The sequence below is a fragment of the Chelonia mydas genome, chromosome 7, assembly GCF_015237465.2.
Source record: "Chelonia mydas isolate rCheMyd1 chromosome 7, rCheMyd1.pri.v2, whole genome shotgun sequence".
NCBI lineage: Eukaryota > Metazoa > Chordata > Testudines > Cheloniidae > Chelonia > Chelonia mydas.
In genome coordinates, this window is record NC_057853.1 from 18623248 (window position 1) to 18642357 (window position 19110).

Consider the following 19110-nt stretch of genomic DNA (forward strand, 5'->3'; position numbering starts at 1 on the left):
GGTAGCTTCCCTGCCCTGGCAGGAACATGAACAGTACATTGGGCATGAACAGTACACAGGGCATGAAAAATAAGTTTTAAATTATTTTACAGAGCATTCTGTGGTTCCCTGTAAAAAAGCTACAACATCCTTGAGGAACCAGATGTGCAGGGTTGCAGAGCATATACGATACTGTGGAGACCTCAAACCTACTACAGACATTGTATATTACTGAGAAAAATACACGCAAGCTGATAGCAGCAAATATTGTTAAACCGCTTACTGTCCCATGGTACTAATGTCTTTTCCTGTTAATTCCAGCCGTACTGTCCTGCTATATTACAAGTTCTTCTTGTCCTTGTCACACACACTGGGATGGATTGTATTCCTCTATAGCCATTTCCCCTGGGGTTTCTGATTGTCTTCCATTTCTACAGTATTTAGTTTGTTAATTTAAATGGATCAAAGCCTTTAGGCAGCTGTCCCATGCATGGGGCTCCTCCCTCATATATTAAAAGATATAGTATAAAATATAACATAGAGGATTATTTGTGCCCACCAAGCCCCTCAAGCTCTCAGCCCAATCCCACCCCATTAGCTGGGGTCTGTCACTTGCAGCTTTATCACCAGCTGGTAGCATTGTTACTTTCCACAGTAACTCTTGAAAGTTCAGCTCTACTCAGGGACCTGGCTAGAATGCCCTGGCAAGAACGCCCTGGCACAATCAAAGGGCCAAATTTCTCTCTGGTGCAAGCTCAATGGAGTTAAAGTAGAGATGAATTCCCCCTCTTTTATGTGTTCCTAACTAGGACTTTGTAACCCTCAGAACAGAACAATCCCTGTGGAAGCCATTTCAGCTTCTTACAAAGGATTTTCTGGGAGTCTTTGATATTTTCAGGTAGATCACTAGCAGTTCTGGAATTCAGATCTCACCTAGGCCAGTTTTACATGGTGAGAGCTGTTTTACACTCCATATTTACCCTAACATACGTGAGAGCAGAACTGACAAAGAGGAATCAAATCGCTCAGCTGTGCAATGCAGCTACCTCTGGGGCGAAACACAGTTGCTGTTTCAGCTGCAATACCCAACACTTTGTAGGGCACTATTTAACCCAATCTTTTCTTTACATACATTCAGGTCCTGACCCCGGGATTTCAGTCTCCACATTTTTTGTTCCATTTCCTAGCCCCGGCTGAGGGAAGCAGCTGATGATGAGACAGCCTCCTTCCTGTGAGAGGAACAGAAAAATGGCTCCTCCTGTTTTCTCTGCCTAGCGGTGTAGCCACAGACACAAGTCTGGTCAGTGGCTAGGAATGTAGGGCTCTCATGAATGCAGCTCAGGGTGCTGGCAGTTGATTTTCTTTCTTTCGTTGGTGTTGCTTTTGCAGATGTTTCTCATACACAACAAAAACAACCTAAAAAGAAAGAGCACATCTGCCTCCATTCCTTACCCTCTTTCACCTCTGTGTCACCAATACAGCTGATGTGCTGTGAGGTCTACTTTTCTCGATTACAACAGACACATCCTGGAGACTCATGATTCTCTAGAAATCCCAAACTCTGCAGAAAAAGCAACTGGATCTTACCAGCATTTGCAGTCTGCACTACCCTTATATCACATCACATGAATATGCCTCTCACCCAGCTAGCTCCGCCCTTGTGGGACATTTTGGATGTGGAAAATCTAACACCTACTGGAACCTGAACCTACTGACACTAGGATCCCAGTGCACTTCCACTGAGCTGGAGGGGAACCAAAATCAACCTGCTGGAAGTAATGACAGGTGACATCTTATTTCAGGCCTCTAGAAGCTGGGACAATTATATACTCTATTCCAATCAAAACCACAGCACAAACCCAAAGAACTATAGTAAAGTAGCATGCACTTGGCATACGAATCATTCCAATTGGCTCGCTCTAAACTGCATCGGGATACTAACTAATGGGTTTGACCTGTGACTTGGTCATAAAGGTAAGAGAAGCACTGGTCTCTTTCAGACCACTAGAGAAGGATGACCATCTCCATGGGCTTGAACAATGTTAACCAAAAGAGGTCTTGAGAAACACCTGCTACACATCACACAGGTTAGCTGACAACTACACCTGCACACAACTAACCTTTAAAAATCTGGGCCTAAGTACTTGTCTGTGAAGTCACATAGCTAAGGTCTTTCCAAATGCATGGTCCATTTTGGTCAATTTCACAGTCATAGGATTTTAAAAATCGTAAACGTCATGATGTCAGCTATTTACATCTGAAATTTCATGGCGTTATAATTGTAGGGATCCTGACCCAAAAAGGAGTTGTGGGGGGGTCACAAGGTTATTGTAGGGGGGGTTACAGTATTGCTACCCTTACTTCTGCGCTGCTGCTGGTGGCGGTGCTGTCTGCAGAGCTGGGCAGCTGGAGAGCGGTGGCTGCCGGCTGGGAGCCCAGCTCTGTAGGCAGAGCCAGCAGCAGGAGCACAGAGGCAATGATGGCGTGGTATGATATTGCCACCTTTACTTCTGCGCTGCTGCCTGCAGAGCTGGGCCCTCAGTCAGCAGCTGCCACTCTCTGGCCACCCAGCTCTGCAGGCAGCACCGCAGAAGTAAAGATGCCATGGTATGGTTTTGCCACCCTTACTTCTGTGCTGCTGCTGGCAGGGCGCTGCCTTCAGAGCTGGGCTGCCAGTCCTGGTGCTCTGAGCGGCATGGTAAGGGGGCGGGGAGCGGGGGAGGGGAATCGGATAAGGGGCAGGGGATCCCGGGGGGCGGTCAGGGGACGGGGACCAGGGGGGTTGGATAGGCGTGGGAGTCCCGGGGGGCCTGTCAGGGGATGGGGGTGTGGATAGGAGTCGGGGCAGTCAGGGGACAGGGAGCAGGTGGGGTTGGATGGGGGTGGGGTCTCGGGGGGGCAGTTAGGGGCGGGGGGTCCCAGGAAGGAGCGGTCAGGGGACAAGGACCGGGGGGGTTGGATGAGTCAGGGGTTCTGAGGGGGGGCAGTCAGCAGGCGGGAAGTGGGAGGGGGCAGGGAGGGGGCAGGGGCCGGGCTGTTTGGGGAGGCACAGTCTTCCCTACCCGGCCCTCTATTCAGTTTCAGAACCCCGATGTGGCCCTCAGGCCAAAAGGTTTGCCCACCCCTGGGCTATGGTGACACTAACAAAATGGAAGCCAGGAAGAAGCTGAGGAAGAGAACTGGGAGATCCTATGCTCCCCAAGACTATCTACCTTGTACTGTGCACATACCGTGGGATTGCTGTTGAAAGCAAGGAGGAAAGAATATGGACAGAGAATGATGGGAATGTTGGCAAACTTCTCTGGGAACTTGCCCCTCTCCTGGCTGGAAATGGTGATGTGAGGGCTAACATGCAGAGTGGAAAGAAACAGAAGCCCTTTCTTGGCATTTTGTTTTGATACAGGGAGCTAAAGTCAGCCAGACTGAGGCTCATAAAGTGAATAGCTGAAAACATCGCTGATGGCTCATGACTCTGTGAGCTAGGTTCTTCCTTCATGTAAGCCAGTGGAGCATCAGAGTTTCACCAGAGATGAATTTGGGCTCAATGAGATGGTGGCAACTTACCACATAAGAGTATCGCTCCCTTGATTTCCCTTCCCTGCTCACGTTAACTGTCACTACATCGGAAAATATAGAGGGAGCTTCTCCAGTCCGGCACACAATCCTGCAGGAGAGAGAGAGAGATGGAAAAAGAGAGGAGGCACATGGTCAGAACAGAGAGAGCAGAGCTAAGTAAGACTGAGCTTTCCCTTGCAATCCGCCATCATTGCACTATTTGCAGCTCCAGTGGGCCTAGTAATGGTGGCAGTGCTAGCACAGACCAGCCCCCTGCATTTTTACCACCACATTGTCTATAGGCGCTTTGAGGAGGGTAAGGCAACACTGGAAAGAACGTCTGCCCACTGTTTACACTGCAGCTTCCACTGCGCTGCCCCCACAATAGTTCTGCGGAGGGATATTTTAAGGAAAAGCTCAGTGGAGACACAGCCAAAGGCTCAACAAACAATACTGGTCTCACAGATATATTAGGCCTTGTACAGGGATCCCTAGAAGGCACTGTTATTTAGCTAGTACCTGCTCTTGCTTTCAGCTGAATAGCAGAGCATGGGTGGAGCTTCTCATTAGTAGTGTCCAGCTAGTCCAGCATGAGGGGCAAAATCTAGTTCTTTGTCAATCAGGCATGGAGCTGTTGGTGCCAGGAGACTCTACCTCAGAGCATGGGCATTCTGGGCTGTCTGACCTGCTGCTCTTCAAGACCTTGGTTCACAGCCTAATATAACCATCTCTGTTGGCTAGGGGAAAAGGGGCTTTGAGGCTTTTGTAGAGGATTTCACTCCCAAGGAGTCTGGAGACAATCACCTCAGCTTTCCTCTCAAGCCTGGAGGTGATAATGGGGAAGGCTATAAAATAATGAAGTGAGACAGTACTTACATGACGCGTAATGAAGGCCAACGGTTTGACAGCTCGGGGGAGCAAAGTTCTCCATTCAGTCTCTGAACAGGTTCTCTGCAGGTAGCAGCTGTGCACACTTCCCCCACACCATCCCACCAAGGGGCCTCAGCCCTTCTCTGGGAGTCTCCTTGGCCCATTCAGTCTTTGGTGGAGACTGCTAAGGAGTGGCCAGTTAGTGCCTATTGTAGGGGTGGGGTTGTATGTCATGTAGACACTGGGAAGAAAAACTAAGTCCCCACCAAACTTGCCTCATTAGCTTGAAAAGCAGCTCAATGCTGGTAACTATCAGTCCCCACTATGGGTGCATGCATGCATAACTGAATGGGTCACTATCAACGTCACCCAGCCAGCCGTTTCCCCATCACAGGGGAAGGGGGGGAATTGGCTAACTGAAAAAGGGAAAAAATAAACAATCCTTATGCACAATCTCCTGATTTTCAGTGGCTCAGCCTGAGTTACTCACGCCTCAGAGACCATGTATCTGTCCCAGAGTGGTGCACATCTCACACTCCCTATCTTGACAGCATTAACGACATCACTGAACCTACGGCCCAGGTTCCTTCCTCTTATTGTGAGCAGAGTTCCTCCTTCCAGGGGCCCACTCAGGGGCTCAATCTGCCAAGGAGCCAAAGGAAAAGGGGAATGGGTTAAAACAGAACTGCGGAAAAGCCTTTTGATTTGATTCCAAAGTCATCTCTCTCTCTCGTGTGTGTGTGTGTGTGTGCGCGCGCACACTCTGTTTAATCTGATTCTGTCCTGCCTCTGCCACTTCAGCTTCACATGCATGGGCCCCCTCTGCGTGCTCTTCCTGCAGGAGCTTTGTGGGAAAAAAAGGCCTTACAATTCTCGGGTGACTCTGGTGCCCTCTGTGGGCTCAGAGATCACTGCAGCTGCCATTGAAAATGCAGCCACCTCTGGAGAGAAACACAGCAACTCTGCACAACAATTTAGGAGACAGAGTGGAGCAGCAGAATCTTCTGAGACTGTTAGTTCTTTGGGGCAAGGACCATCCCTTCATTATGTGTGTGGACAATGCCTAGCACAATGGGGTCCTGACCTTTGACTGGGGGCCTCTAGGCTCAACAAATAAACAAACGAATACATAATGAGTTGGACATTGGCCAGGGAACAAGTACCCCTCCCCTAATGTCGTACTTGGGCACTGATCCCTTGAATGAGTCAGAGAGCAGACTGCCTCCTACTGAATCACACTGTGACTTTGTCGCAATTGAATATTACACTCTGCTTCATTGGGATGGGACCATTGCAAACAGCGGAAAGGCTGCAGGCTGTCATTTTACTGCATATCCATGGGAGATCTGCTTTGTTACTGTCTGTTTTGCAGTGAGCCACTTGGCTGCTTTGATTTCGTTATTCATCTGGTCTAGTTAAATACACTGCCCTTAGAAAAGGCCCTTTACATTTAACAAACTTATCAACAAATAAAGCCAGCAAAAGCTGCCTGGTAACATCAACCTTTCTCAGAGTGTATTTGGAGAGGCTGCAGCTTGCCCCTCACTGTTGCTGCTGCCAACACAACATGACGTAAGCCAGGGGGTGGAAGGTCAAGAACGGAGGCTCCTTCTTCCGCCAAGCTGGTTACGGCTGATAATATTCCACTACTATGCTCAGTGCCCCTTCCCTATACAGTTGTTCTTCTTCTCCTGAGGATGACTCTGTAAACACTACAGCAAAGCTGGCATGTTTCTGTGATGGAGGATTTAGATTCAATGCCCAGTGTCTGCTAAGGAAATAGCATCACAATCCCGTGACATCCTGAAACCCGAATTCTTGTGGTTTGTTTCCATTATTTGTTTGGCAAGGAGCTGATAATATTTTATATGTAGGCGGGGGGAGGCTCATCAGAGAACATTCCCTTCCCACTGTTGGGCCTGTGATAGTGACAAGATGGAATGGGTTATGGGAAACACAAAATACATACACACAATGTTACAGCACTCTGCTTATGAGCGGATAGCTGTATGCTCGTCCCCTGCTTTGGTGGATTCATTAGCTATTTTCCGTAGGATCTTTGCTCTCCAGATTTTTGGCCCTTCCCATGAAGTTGATCCTGGTATTTCCCAAACACACACTCTTCTCTGGGACTCTGCATCTGGAGTGGAAGTTGGTGGCTAGTCCCCTATCTCTAATCAAAACCCAGGATTCCAGAACATCCCAGAACAGTGGGAAAGTTGGGATCCAGATCTAGACTTTGAGTGAACTTTATGTCAGTGTGTTTTAGAGATGTTCCAGATACTGTGAACCTCACTATAGCTTCAGGGCATGTGTGGATGGGGGTTTGGGTGCAGGTTATTATTTTATCTGTACCCATTCTAATGACTATTCCTAGCTAATGAATCTTCTGGTTAATTCTGAAAAATCACTCAGCATGAATCCGTTTGATTTTCCCATCTCCCCAAAACAACACATGGCCTTGGAGAGTCTGACAAGCGCTGTTTTTCCCACTAGAGTGATACCTAGATAGCATCTGGAGCTAGTCTGGAGTTTTCAGGTGAATGGGCAGCATAACAAATTGGTTAACAGAACGGTGCCAGTCTCGAGCTCATCTTGCATCAAGGATAAAGCACGATTTCTCAGCTGTCCCCATTGAATGACTGGTAGTAGATGCTACACCTGTGACCTTCCCCTTGGTTTTGAAACTCAGGGCTGTGTTGTTTGTTACATTATATGGAGTGATGCTGACCAGCAGAATGCTCTCTCTGCTGCATTCAAGTCTTACCTTCCTAATCTCTGGAGCAGGACACATGACTGGGATCTGTGGGGATTCAGTGTTTAGTCTGCAAAGGGAGTTGCTCTCACTCCAGATGCATCGGTGCCCCAGGTCCTCTCTCCCCAGGCACTGAGAACAGTCTGCGCTTCCAGTTGCACAGTTATAGACCTCCACTAAACCACAGGAGACAGAAGACAGTGTGAGTTCCCAAGCCTGGGTCTTCCATGACTGTGCTTAGCTTTATACAATCAAACACCAAGCCAAATATATATACTAACTCATATAGCATATGAAATCCAACAGGCGAGCAGGACGGTTTGCACATAGAGCAAGCTGAAGGGGCCTTGGCTGTGATCCTAAGGATTTCCCAGAAGTACTGGGCACTCATTCCCACTACAATATGATTTAGCATTAAAAAAACAACGCTTTTGTCAGTTTATGTTACATTTTTCTAATTCTCAGTATCCACATGGGAAGCAGCTCGGCACAACTGATTCCATCCTGCTGCAAAGCAATCATATTGCTTCCATTTTCTGTGACAAAAATCTAATCGTTACAATGCTCTGTACAATGTTTACATTCCCCTTCCTTCCCTTTAGCAGCTATGAGCTTTCTTGACTCACTGCTCCCACTAGGTCTGCTTGTCTCTGCTTCCTAATGATTTTCCTACAGTGCTTTCCTCTTTATTAGCTGATTCCCAGGTTAAGTAACCTTCTCAACCCTCAAGCCAGGGGTGAAAGTAAGTTAGAGGACTTACCGGTATGCCGGAGTCCTGAGAAGGGGGCGTGGCCTCAACCCGAAGAGGCATGACCTTAACCGGAAGAGGCAGGGCCTTAAATCCCCGGGCCCTTTAAATCTTGATTTAAAGGGCTCAGGGCTCCAGCTGCGGTAGTGGCAGCTGGGAGCCCGGGGCCCTTTAAATCACCCCAGGACTCCAGCTGCCGCTACTGCACCACAGCCCTGGGACCTTTAAATCACTGAGGAGCCCTGGGGGCTCCCGACTGCCACCGCTACCCCCGGGTTCGGGCATCAGGGCTCAGGTGGGGATTTAAAGGGCCAGGGTGGTAGCGGGGCCTGGAGCTCCGGGGCCCTTTAAATCCCCGCCAGAGCCCCGCCACCTCTACCCCAGGGCTCAGGCAGCAGGGCTCAGGCGGGGATTTAAAGGGCCAGGGCGGTAGCGGGGCCAGGAGCTCCGGGGTCCTTTAAATCCCCGCCAGAGCCTCGCCGCTGCTACTCCAGGGCTCAGGCGGGGATTTAAAGGCTCGGGGTGGTAGCAGCGGCTGGAGCTCCGGGGCCCTTTAAATTCCCGCCAGAGCCCCGCCACCTCTACCCCAGGGCTTCGGCAGCAGGGCTCAGGCGGAGATTTAAAGGGCTTGGGGCTCCAGCAGCCGCTACTGCCCCAGCCCTTTAAATCCCCTCCGGAGCCCCGCCGCTGCTACCCTAGGGTTTCGGTGGCAGGACTGGAGGGGATTTAAGGGGCCGGGGAGCTCTGGGGCCCTTTAAATCCCTGCCAGAGCCCCGCCACCACTACCCCAGGGCTCGGGCAGCAGGGCTCAGGTGGAGATTTAAAGGCTTGGGGTGGTAGCGGTGGCTGGAGCTCCGGGGCCCTTTAAATCCCCGCCAGAGCCCCGCCACCTCTACCCCAGGGCTTTGGCAGCAGGGCTCAGGCAGAGATTTAAAGGGCTTGGGGCTCTGCCGCCGCTACCCCAGGGCTTTAAATTAGCATCTGGGAAAGCCGGTCCCGCTAAGCCATACCAGGGCGTACTGGCTTACTTTCACCTCTGCCTCAAGCTCTTAGTCGTTGAAATGTGGGTATCCTATGAATCAACCATTAGACATGTTCAGGAAACACTATTTTCACTTCCCCATTCCCTCAAACCCACACATGTTTGCAGGAACGTGTAAAACACAGAAATAATCATACTCAGGAATGGCACTTCTCTTGCACTTTTCACCAGAGAGAATATCAAAGAACTTTATCACACAATTAATGAATCCCCCCAGCCTTCATATGCAGATCCATCACCCCTTTACAGAAGAGAAACTGAGGCACCAAAAGGCTACCTTTTCAAAAGTGCCCACTGATTTTGGGTTCCTCTGCTTTGGCGCACCCTACTTGAAAGATATAGGGCCTGGTTCCAGGGGCATGCATAGCTCTTACTGACTTCAGCTGGAATTGTGTATACTTAGCATGTCACCAAATCAGACCTTGGCTGTCTCAAACTGAACACTCTGAAATGGAGACCTCTAAAATATATGAACTTTTTTGAAAACATAGGCCCCTGCAATCTGCCTAAAGTCACAGAGCAAGTCAGAAGTGAGACAAGAAGAGAACCTAAGACTCTTATCTCCCTGCTCTAACCACTTAACCAAATTGTTGTCAATTTTTTGTCTGGGGTTCAATGCCCTTTCCCAGCTCCCCACGTAATGCAATAATCCACCTATGCTTAGGCTATTGAGTCTTCACAATTATGCATGCAAATCTCCCATTTTCCATGCAAGAATTGCTGGTTTAGCTCCCTGAGTTAGTGTGTCACACTGGGCACTATTAAGACTAAGGTAATGGGTTACACTTTCTTTGATATTTTCGGAGACAGGAACATGGTTTAGAATAATGACTGATAAAGAAAGGTAGGGAAAATCAGCGAGAGTGGGGAAAATCAAAAGTAGTTTGACCAAGGCCATAAGAGGAGTTATACTGTTGTGTAACTGGCCCCATACATTTGGTCTGCAATTGCTTTTGTAAACCTCTCTGTAGTTTCAAATGTACCAATCTGATTAAGGTAGAGTGGAACCAGAGAAGTTAGTTGGTAGAGGGGTTGATTCAAGTTATGCAAACTTGAATCCAAACTTGGGCCGCATAAACTAACCACTCCTCCATGCAACTATGGATGTGGATTCAATGCTCTTTGATGGACTCTGTGATTTAGGAGGCTACAGGTGTTCCCCTCTCTGACTTTTCTGAACCCAACAACACTCATCTGGAGACTCATCCTCTATCATGAAAAGAAGTGACCCCAGCTCAGTGCCCTTTCCCTCTGTTACTCACCACCTAGATTAGTTCAAGAAATCAAAGTGCCTTCATCCTGATCCCCTCCAGCAGGGAACTCTGCCCCTGGGAACCTCTCACTCATGCTCCCCCGATACTGAGTTTTCAATGTTTTCCCCACTGCCTGATTCCCCTGCAAGATGCCTCCTTGCACCCTGCCATATCCTACCAGGAAATCTGTCTGTCCAGGCTTATAATAGATGTGTTTCAGTGTTTCTCAGCCTAGTCAGGATGTTCTCACTATAACTCATGCAAACGGCCTGATTCTCCTCTCACACCAACGTAAATTAGAAGTAACTCTAATGAAGTCACTGGAGTCACAATGATGTGAAGCTGGTGTAAGTGAGAGAAGAACCTGCCTCATAGAGGCTACATGCAACATTAGCACAGGTTTAGCTGGAGAGTTCAAAGCATGGCAAAGGCAGAGAGGCAGGACAGAGGAGGCAGTCAGCACGTGAACATTAAGTCTTGGCAGGCCAGTCTACTGAGCTTGTTCTGCCCTAATCAAGGGGCCTGTCTACATATGGGGTAATGCACTAAAACGCACTAAACAGGCTGTGCAGTAATTGGTCCATGTAGATCCTGTAGGTACATGCTAAAAGCTCCTTAGTGTGCTTTAACATAATCCTGTTTCAGCGCTACACTAAAGCACTCTAGGGAACTTTTAGTGCGCACCAGCAGAGTCTACATGGACCAATTAATGTGCAACATGTTAGTGCACTTTAGAAACCAGACCCCTGTGGTGCGCATTACATCACCGAGCAGACAAGCCACTAGAGTAGGGCTCCACTACTCCCCCACTGCTTTCGGTGCACTTTTAATCTGAATTCTTTGCTCCTTGTTTAGTTTGCTGATGCAGCAAGGAGCTTTTCAAAGAACCCTTGTATTTTTCCCAGAGATACAGCATGGGTCTGGGGGAATTATGTTTACACATTCTATTCCTTCTCAAGATTTTTTTTAAAAGTGAATTTTTAAAATGCATTAAATGTTGATCCCAGTTCCCATAAAAGCTTCTGCAAGAGCCCTCCCCCATCTATGCTTATCTCCTTTGAGCTAAATTCCTTCACTGACCCTGGGAGACACTTCACATTTTCTGTTGAGATCTATTATTTCAGAATGTTCTGTTCTATACACTGCTGACAAGCAAGCCATCTAAACTGGGGTGTTAGCCTGAGGGTAATCTTGTGTGTGTATGCAGGATTTATGTCTACGGCTGTGTATGCATGTCTGTCTGGGGGGTGTAAATGTATCTGACATGTGGTCTGTGTGGACACATGCTCATGCATATTAAGCTGTGTGTATAAGATTTGTGTGAGTTGTGTGCATGCATCTGATACTCGATGAAGTGAGCTGTAGCTCATGAAAGCTTATGCTCAAATAAATTGGTTAGTCTCTAAGGTGCCACAAGTCCTCCTTTTCTTTTTGCGAATACAAACTAACACGGCTGCTACTCTGAAATCTCTCTCTCTTGTGACTCTAGTGTTTTGTTAGTTTTTAGGAGCCTTTAACCTAACCAAATTAAAGCAGAGTGAAAAATATCTTCAGCCCAAACCTGTCATCATCTGTGGACTGTCAATGAATCTGTCTGGCTTATCCTTCAGCTGAAGGTTTACCGGGAAGATATGGCTTTTTTCTGATGTGTGGAGCTGCATGAAGAAAGAAGTGAACATGTTGTAATGTAATTTACTAAAATAGCAGATTACCCCCTGCACACACACACACACACACACACACACACACACGCACACACGAGATGACTAACATCCTTCATTATAACAGTGCTCATACACTTTATAGCATTGTTTCTCAGAATGAGAGGCTCCAATCTTTAATAGAGGAAGCAGGGAAAAAGGAAAGGAGGGGTATTTTTTCTGTCCTCCTTAATTATTTTCAGGGAGACCTCAGCAAAAGCAGAACCATCCATTGTGGATGTATTATTTAACACAGGGGCCTGTATCTGCTGATCTCTAAGTGGAAATGAGCAAGAAAATGTAATAGGCTGCCCTGTCTACAAATTTTAAAATGTTCCACCAAAATATATGACTGGGGGAAAACTTTCCCCTCAACCTTCTTTTTAAAATGTTTCCATCAGAACCCTGTTCTGCAGGGGTAGCACCTAACTCTACAGTGGCACTACGGGAACTTGGATATTTTGGGGACATTACTAACGGATACTGAGATCAATGTATGTAAATAAGGGATTATTCTTCAGGCCATAGCTACAGCATCTTTTTCTTCCCAGTTGTTATAAATTCCCCACCATATCCATAGCTGATACAGTCTCTCCACAAATCTCTGACATATGTTCAGCGGATACAGGGCGAAAGCCTGCTCCCACTGAGGCTAAGGGGATTTTTGCCATGGACTGCCGTGGGGGCATGATTAGGCCTTGTAAAGGCTAAATTCTGCAAGATGTTGAGGGTCCTCATCTCACACTGACACCAACAGGAGTTGAGGGGACTCAGCACCTTGCAAGATTGAGCCCCAAGTGACAAAATGCTCTTTCCTGCAATACTGAGCATTGCCTATGGGCAGATTAGAAGCAACAGGATTAGATGAACCCTGTAATAGGAACTCCCTAAACGAGGCCAGTGAAGTGTATTGGAACATGATGGGAACCAATGTACTAATGCTGAGACTGAGTGGGGTGAGAGCTGCTAGACAGTCTGTTGGATAATGCAGAGAAGACAGGAAGCAGAGTGCCTGTGACTCTGGAATGCTCTCTCCAGCCATCAGCACATGCAAAGAGCACTCTGGGGCATCTCTCTGGCGATGCTAAAAGCCGCTTTGTTTCTTTTCCAGTTCCGCATTGTTTGCAGGAGAGGGGGTGTTTTATTTGTTGTATGTTAGGGAGGGAGAGGGGTGAGATGGGCCCTATCCAAATGCCCCTGTTTGGAACAAAACCCAGACTGCCTTGCAGACCCTCTGCCCAGATACTTACCAGGACACTGCTGCACTGAACGGTGGAGGTGTTCACCCATCTGGCTTCAAACGTCCTGTCAGTTCCAAAATGACATTCCAAAACAGTATCCTAAAAGCAAGAGACAAGAGGAGAGAGTTTTTGCAACAACATACTTTTCTATTTTTTCCATCAGAGTCAGAGATGAATGGAGCTGCAGGGCTTGATTCTGATCTCTTTCTCCTGTGAACATCAGAAGTAACTCTATGGATCAGTGGAGTTACCAATGGGATAAATTAGTCAGAGATTGGAATAGGACTCAGAGGTTTGAATTTGGGGATTACAGATCCTGATTAACCCTGGTTAATCATAAATAACAAAGGGAGTAACTGCTTAATCGCCACCATGTTAAAAATCACACAAGGGACAAATCCTGGCCCCTGTCTGCTACAGGAAAGCTGCTCTGACAGGACAACTGAAGATCTCCCTTGGAGTGAGGGAATCCATGGCTTGAGTAGGGGTGGGAGGTGGCATGGCCAAAGTGTATAGTACTCTGGAGATCCTCAGCCAGCACAATGACTTGTAGAGGGCTTTTATAAGGGTGGAATTTAGAGTTGCTCTGAGGCTGTTCTAAGTAACAGCAAGAGCCAAACTGGTCTCTAGGAGTCTTGGTTAAGCTAAACTGTAACATGGCCAGTCATCTGGGCTTAAAGCCACTTTTGTCCCCCTAGTGTCAACTGTGCTGAGCAGAGGTATGGTACAATTAAGGATCTGGCACACAGTATTTTTCAAAAATAAATTTCCCTACACTATGTTACTAATAACACCAAAGGCCAAATTCTGCTCCCGGTCTTCCTAGTGTACACATCCTGTGTGACTAAATCCCATCTCCGAGGCTCAGTGCAGCACTTTTAATGAGCACTAAATATACCCTAAAAACCACCGCACAGATTTGATAAAACAGCCTGAAACGTGAAAGAAGCTCCTGATTCATGGCAGGAGCCAACTGACTCACACAGCACACGTGCGGCAGCAAGAGCGAGGCTGAAATCCTTTCGCGGTGAATCATTACACCAATCTTTAATGTATGCCCTTTAAACCGACCCATGCCCTCTCCCTCTTTCGTTAACACATTAGCAGTCTCAATAGAAGCAGCAATGGATCTCGCTTCCTGGATCCCCTTTGTGCGGGGAATGATCATGAGTTACAGAGCTTTTCAAGAGCAAAGCAGCAGAACTAATCTTGCTCTGCTGCTCCAGGAGGATTTTGCAGACTGGAGGAGTGAGGAAGTCAAATGGCAAGGTAGTCGTCTGGGCTGCCCTCTGGGAATTGAGGTGCCTCAGTAACCTTCCTGTTTATTCCATTGCTGATCAGGTTACACGTGCTATGTCTTCCTCTTTAGCCACCTTGTGGCTCCACAGAGGAAGCCGGATTTTCTCCCATTTTGCTGACAACACAGGGGCACATCCTTATTTACAAATACCAGACCTTAGACAGGAAATTGCAACCAAGTTACAGCAGAGAACAGTTTTCTTTGCTGGTGTAATCTACAGAACAAGGTTTTCCCGAAGCTTTGTTAACATCACAGCCCTATAGCCTGATTCTGCTTGCCTGCTGCTCAAGCCCTTTACACCTGAAGACATGCCCAAGATCTGCTCATCACTCTGAATAAAAGACAAGATAACTGGTCATTGGTGTGTACATTTCCCCATTTGGCATGTGTTTTTGTGGTAACTGTGCAGATGAATTAGACCCACAATTGCACATGAAGGTTGGAGAACCTGACCCAAAACAACACAAGACAGTTTTCCATAAATACCAGCATTTATTATATTTCCCCACCTCTCTGTTATTTCCTCTGTCCCTTCCTGGCTTCTAAAACACATCCCAGAATGCATCACTCTGTGGCCACTGCTATGATTTGCATTTGCCCCATTCAACCACCTACATGCCAAAGGATTTCACAGAAAGGGACATCATTTTTTAAAGTAAAGTTAAAATATATTTCTGTGCTGGTTTGGTTAGTGTGGGGGCTTTCTGCCTATATTTCTGGACTTAACTTGGTCTTCATGTCAGCTTTTCCTTTTAACTGTGTTTCTTTCTTTTCCAGAAGCAAGGCCCTGGGGATTGCCCAGCACACTGCTTGGTGAGCATTCCCTCATGAGAGCCAGACACCTGCACGCTCACAGGATCGAACATGGAAAACATATCCACAAAAAGTGTGAATTTTATTTCCCCCAAACATTTTGTTCTAGTGGATATTTTACAATGTGCATAAATCCACATACTGCATGCATGCCATGAAAGGTCTGGCATTAACTATAATAGATCCCTAGAGAAAGTCCGTATGCAAGCTGAATTTTCCCTTTGCTTTTTCTATTTCAACCCACCCACTCAGGTGGCTACTTTTCATGAATGTTCTCTGCTAGTACAGCTATTTCTGTGTTTAATGAAGGTGAAAATGGGTAAGCTGCTTAGGACTAGATTTTAATGGGAGTTATGTGCCTATATACCTTTGAGGATCTGGGACTTCACTCCTGTATAGGCAGAGGGTGGCACTCCCTCAGCAGAATCCAGTAGCCTGGCTCTTGGACTTGTTATGTGCCACAGTAGGATCACTTGGTTAGCTCATTTGAACCTTTTTGCTTTGCCTACAAATTCAATTACCTTGGAGAAAGCAGCATTAGCCAGTGAGATCATGATGTCCTGAGAAGCCCCAGTGGGCATAGGTTCTAGCGAGGCAGGTACAATCCGTGGACAGTCAGTGGTGCCCTGTAATTTAGAAGACAAGAAAACCAAGAAAGGTTAATGGGAAACTTTGCTGCGAGCATGTTGAGCCTCCTTATCACACAGAGACAGAAGGAAACACAGAAAAGTCATGAAAACGTCACCTTCAGTCATACCTTAAAGTCAGCCTGAAGCCGACTAAACAAAATGAAAACACAAACTGACCCCATGCTGTCAGGGAGACTGCATGGCTCATAGAACTGGGAATGTGACCCTAACCTTTTACCTCTGGGTCACCAGTTTAAGTCCAGCCCAGGAAGGTGGTGAGCAAAAATCAATACCATCTGATGGCTGTGTGATAGCAACAAGATGGTTGCCTCAGTCCAGCTCCCAGCAGACAGCTGTCCCCACCACTATCAGCACTAACTGGCACCCTTGCTGGCAGTCTCAGTCTAAGACCAAACGGGAATGAAAACTGAACAACTCTCTCGCCTCGTCTTGCAGGGCTGCTCCACGTTCAGTAGCTCTTCAGTGGTTATATAGAGGACTTCAGTCTCCCCGTGACAGGGCTGTCAATCTGGAACGCCTCACTTTGCACAGTAAAAAAAATTGTTTGTAAATCAAAAGCAAAACCATATGCTCTCATCAGGTGCCACTCTGGGGCTGTAACTACAGTCCCATTATTATAGTCACTTAAGTGTTAGAGGAAAGTGCCAGAGAGACACTCAAAAAACATACTGCACTGTACAATGGCAAAGCTTCCTGCAAGATCCCCTCTTGTCAGCAGAAAGCAAAATGTCTTGTAAATTGTGTTGCACATTTCTTTAAGCCCCTGCAGAGATTTCACTTTACAGTGGCCTCCTCGGCACATAGGCATTTCAGACGTGTGTGTGCATGTGAGAGAGACAGAGTGTGAGAGTGTATATGTGAGTGTGTGAATGAGGGTGAGGGCTATAAAGGGTTGTAAGAGGCATTAGAGAAGGAGCAGCCAAAGTATGGGTGAATTTAAAGATCCAAGTGAAACTGAAAAATTATTTTAAAAAGTCATTCATCCTGTGTCATCCCCCAATTTTTTTTCTCACTTGGGAGTGATGGCTCCGATACTGGTCTGACTCTAAGCCCAGATCTTTATGACAAACCCATCCTGTTCTTTCATGAGATGTAAACTGCACCGCAAACAGCAGCAACAAACTAGGCCAGATTCTGCTCTCAGTTACCCCAGGGGACATCCAGAGTAATGCCTTTGACAGTGGAGTCACTGGGGTAAATGACAGCAGACTATTTGATCTGATATGCAGAATAATTTATAACAAAGGGCATGATTCTCTTCTCACTTACCGTTGTTTTACTCCAGTGTAACTCCACTGACTTCAGTGGAGATATTCCTGATTTACACCAGTGTGAAATTAGAATCAGGCTGTATAACACTAAGACACACAGCTGAACATTTTCATATTTCTGGAAGCTCTCTGTGCACTGGGAACTCCTAGCATTTAAAGTGCCTCTCCTGGCTCTTCTAAGCATGGCTTCAGGGTCAATGAATTATCTTAAAGTGTTTGTTTGACTGCGGAAACCGAGTTTCAGTTTTTATCAGGACACTGATCTTAACCAAGCACAGTCAGTGCTGCCTCGTCATGAAGATTAAATAACAGAGAGAGAGAGAGAGACACATGGGAGGGGGAGAGAAGTAAAAACAACAAAGAAAAGGGTTTGAGGGAGATTTCAGTCCATAGTCTCCTTGAGTGAAAAGGGTTAAAGCGAATGCAGCCGGGGACTAAAAATTTATGTGAAAGCTCCTATGGTCTTGTGTGTCCTTGCATGTCACAGCAACCAGCTTGGCTTGCCAGATAAATACTCTCACAGGGCTGATTAACTTGTTGTCCTGCAGTCCCTTCTCCTGCTGTTCATCAATGACTGGAAAGGGAATTTTCCAGCTGATTAGCTCATTCATGGCTGGATCAGGGAAAAAGGGCCTGAATTTTTAAAATGCTCCTGTATGGAGCCGATGTGGCATTTTCTTCTCAGCAGCGATGCCACAGGTGCTTGATTTTAACATAATGTGGAAAGATTTGTAAATGTTTAATTCAGGGTTTCTCAAACTTCATTGCACCGTGACACCCTTCTGACAACAAAAATTACTACATGAACCCAGGAAGGGGGACTGAAGCCTGAGCCCCGCCTCCCTGGGGCAGTGGGGCCAAAGCCGAAGCTTGAGGGCTTCAGCCCCGGGCGGAGCAGGAGGGTCTGTAACCTGAACCCTGCCGCACAGGACTGAAGCCAAAACCTGAGCCTTCGGCTTCAGCCCTAGGCGGTGGGGCTTGCACTTTGGCTTCAGCCCTGGGCTCAAGCAAGCCTAACGACAATTAGTGATTAATAAATAACAATAATGATAGTAAGACAAGTGTTTTTGTTTTGTTCCCTACAGTTTAGGACGACAATCTACCCTGCGCGCTCTTCTGCCCATGTTATTTCACTCCCTTTGGATTCTTCCACTGGCTTCCTCTCCTCCACTTCATCAAATTCAAGCTGATCTTCAAGGCTCTGCGTAATGTCCCCTCAGGAATTCTCCGCCTTCATCCCGTGCTCACTCATCATGGCCAACTAGACATCAGCTTGTGAAAAAGGGTTTTGGTTTTGCAAAAAGCAAAAGCAAACCCAGATGTGGTTTGGATCTGGGTCCCATTTTATCTGATGCACCAAAATGTAAGAGGTTCTGGCACTGGATTCTCTTAACAATACTTTCCAATCAGGGGCTCATGAGACCTGCAAGGCTGTTGAAGAGCAACCCATAAGAGTGATTTCCTGCTCTCCCTTTCTGAGCAAGTGAAGTACTGGGGAAGGGATGGGAACAAGCATTAGACCTTGTGGAGGCAGGAGAGGAACAGGCATAAGGACTCAAAGGGAGTCTGTTTCCAAAATATCAATCAAAAGGAAAAAATAAAAAAGATGACCAATTTCTTTCTGGATGTGGTTTGGCAGCTTCAAATTCATCCCAAGGCATAGAAAACAAAATTATCACTTCTCTGCAAACTAATGCCTGCTCTCCTCGTGTCAAGAACCAGCTAGTCTCATGTCAATGAACAAGTTTCAGTGCAATTCTACATTTGTCAGCAAAGCTGCAGGTTCCATGCAGTGATTTCTTAGAAAAAAGTCAATCCAATAATGCTATGTGTTGTTTTTTTTAAGTCCCAGGAATTTCCTTTGGATTTAAGTAGAAATATCCTGTGTACAAGTACATGGTGATTATTAAAAACATTAAGGACTAATCTGTTG

General features: G+C 46.8%; 1 protein-coding gene across 2 annotated transcripts in view; it reads right to left on the reverse strand.

Annotated features, from left to right (window-relative positions):
* The window catches only part of PLXND1 (plexin D1), a 129423-nt gene that overhangs the window by 53004 nt on the left and 57309 nt on the right, over positions 1 to 19110 (reverse strand). For both annotated transcript variants that reach the window (XM_037904168.2, XM_037904169.2), the window contains exons 9-14: positions 15778 to 15882; positions 13153 to 13242; positions 11764 to 11857; positions 7172 to 7335; positions 4895 to 5046; positions 3544 to 3643 (exon numbers count right to left, since the gene is read on the reverse strand). In XM_037904168.2, the coding sequence (XP_037760096.1) occupies positions 3544 to 3643; positions 4895 to 5046; positions 7172 to 7335; positions 11764 to 11857; positions 13153 to 13242; positions 15778 to 15882 (705 nt within the window). The remainder of the gene's footprint in view (positions 1 to 3543; positions 3644 to 4894; positions 5047 to 7171; positions 7336 to 11763; positions 11858 to 13152; positions 13243 to 15777; positions 15883 to 19110) is intronic.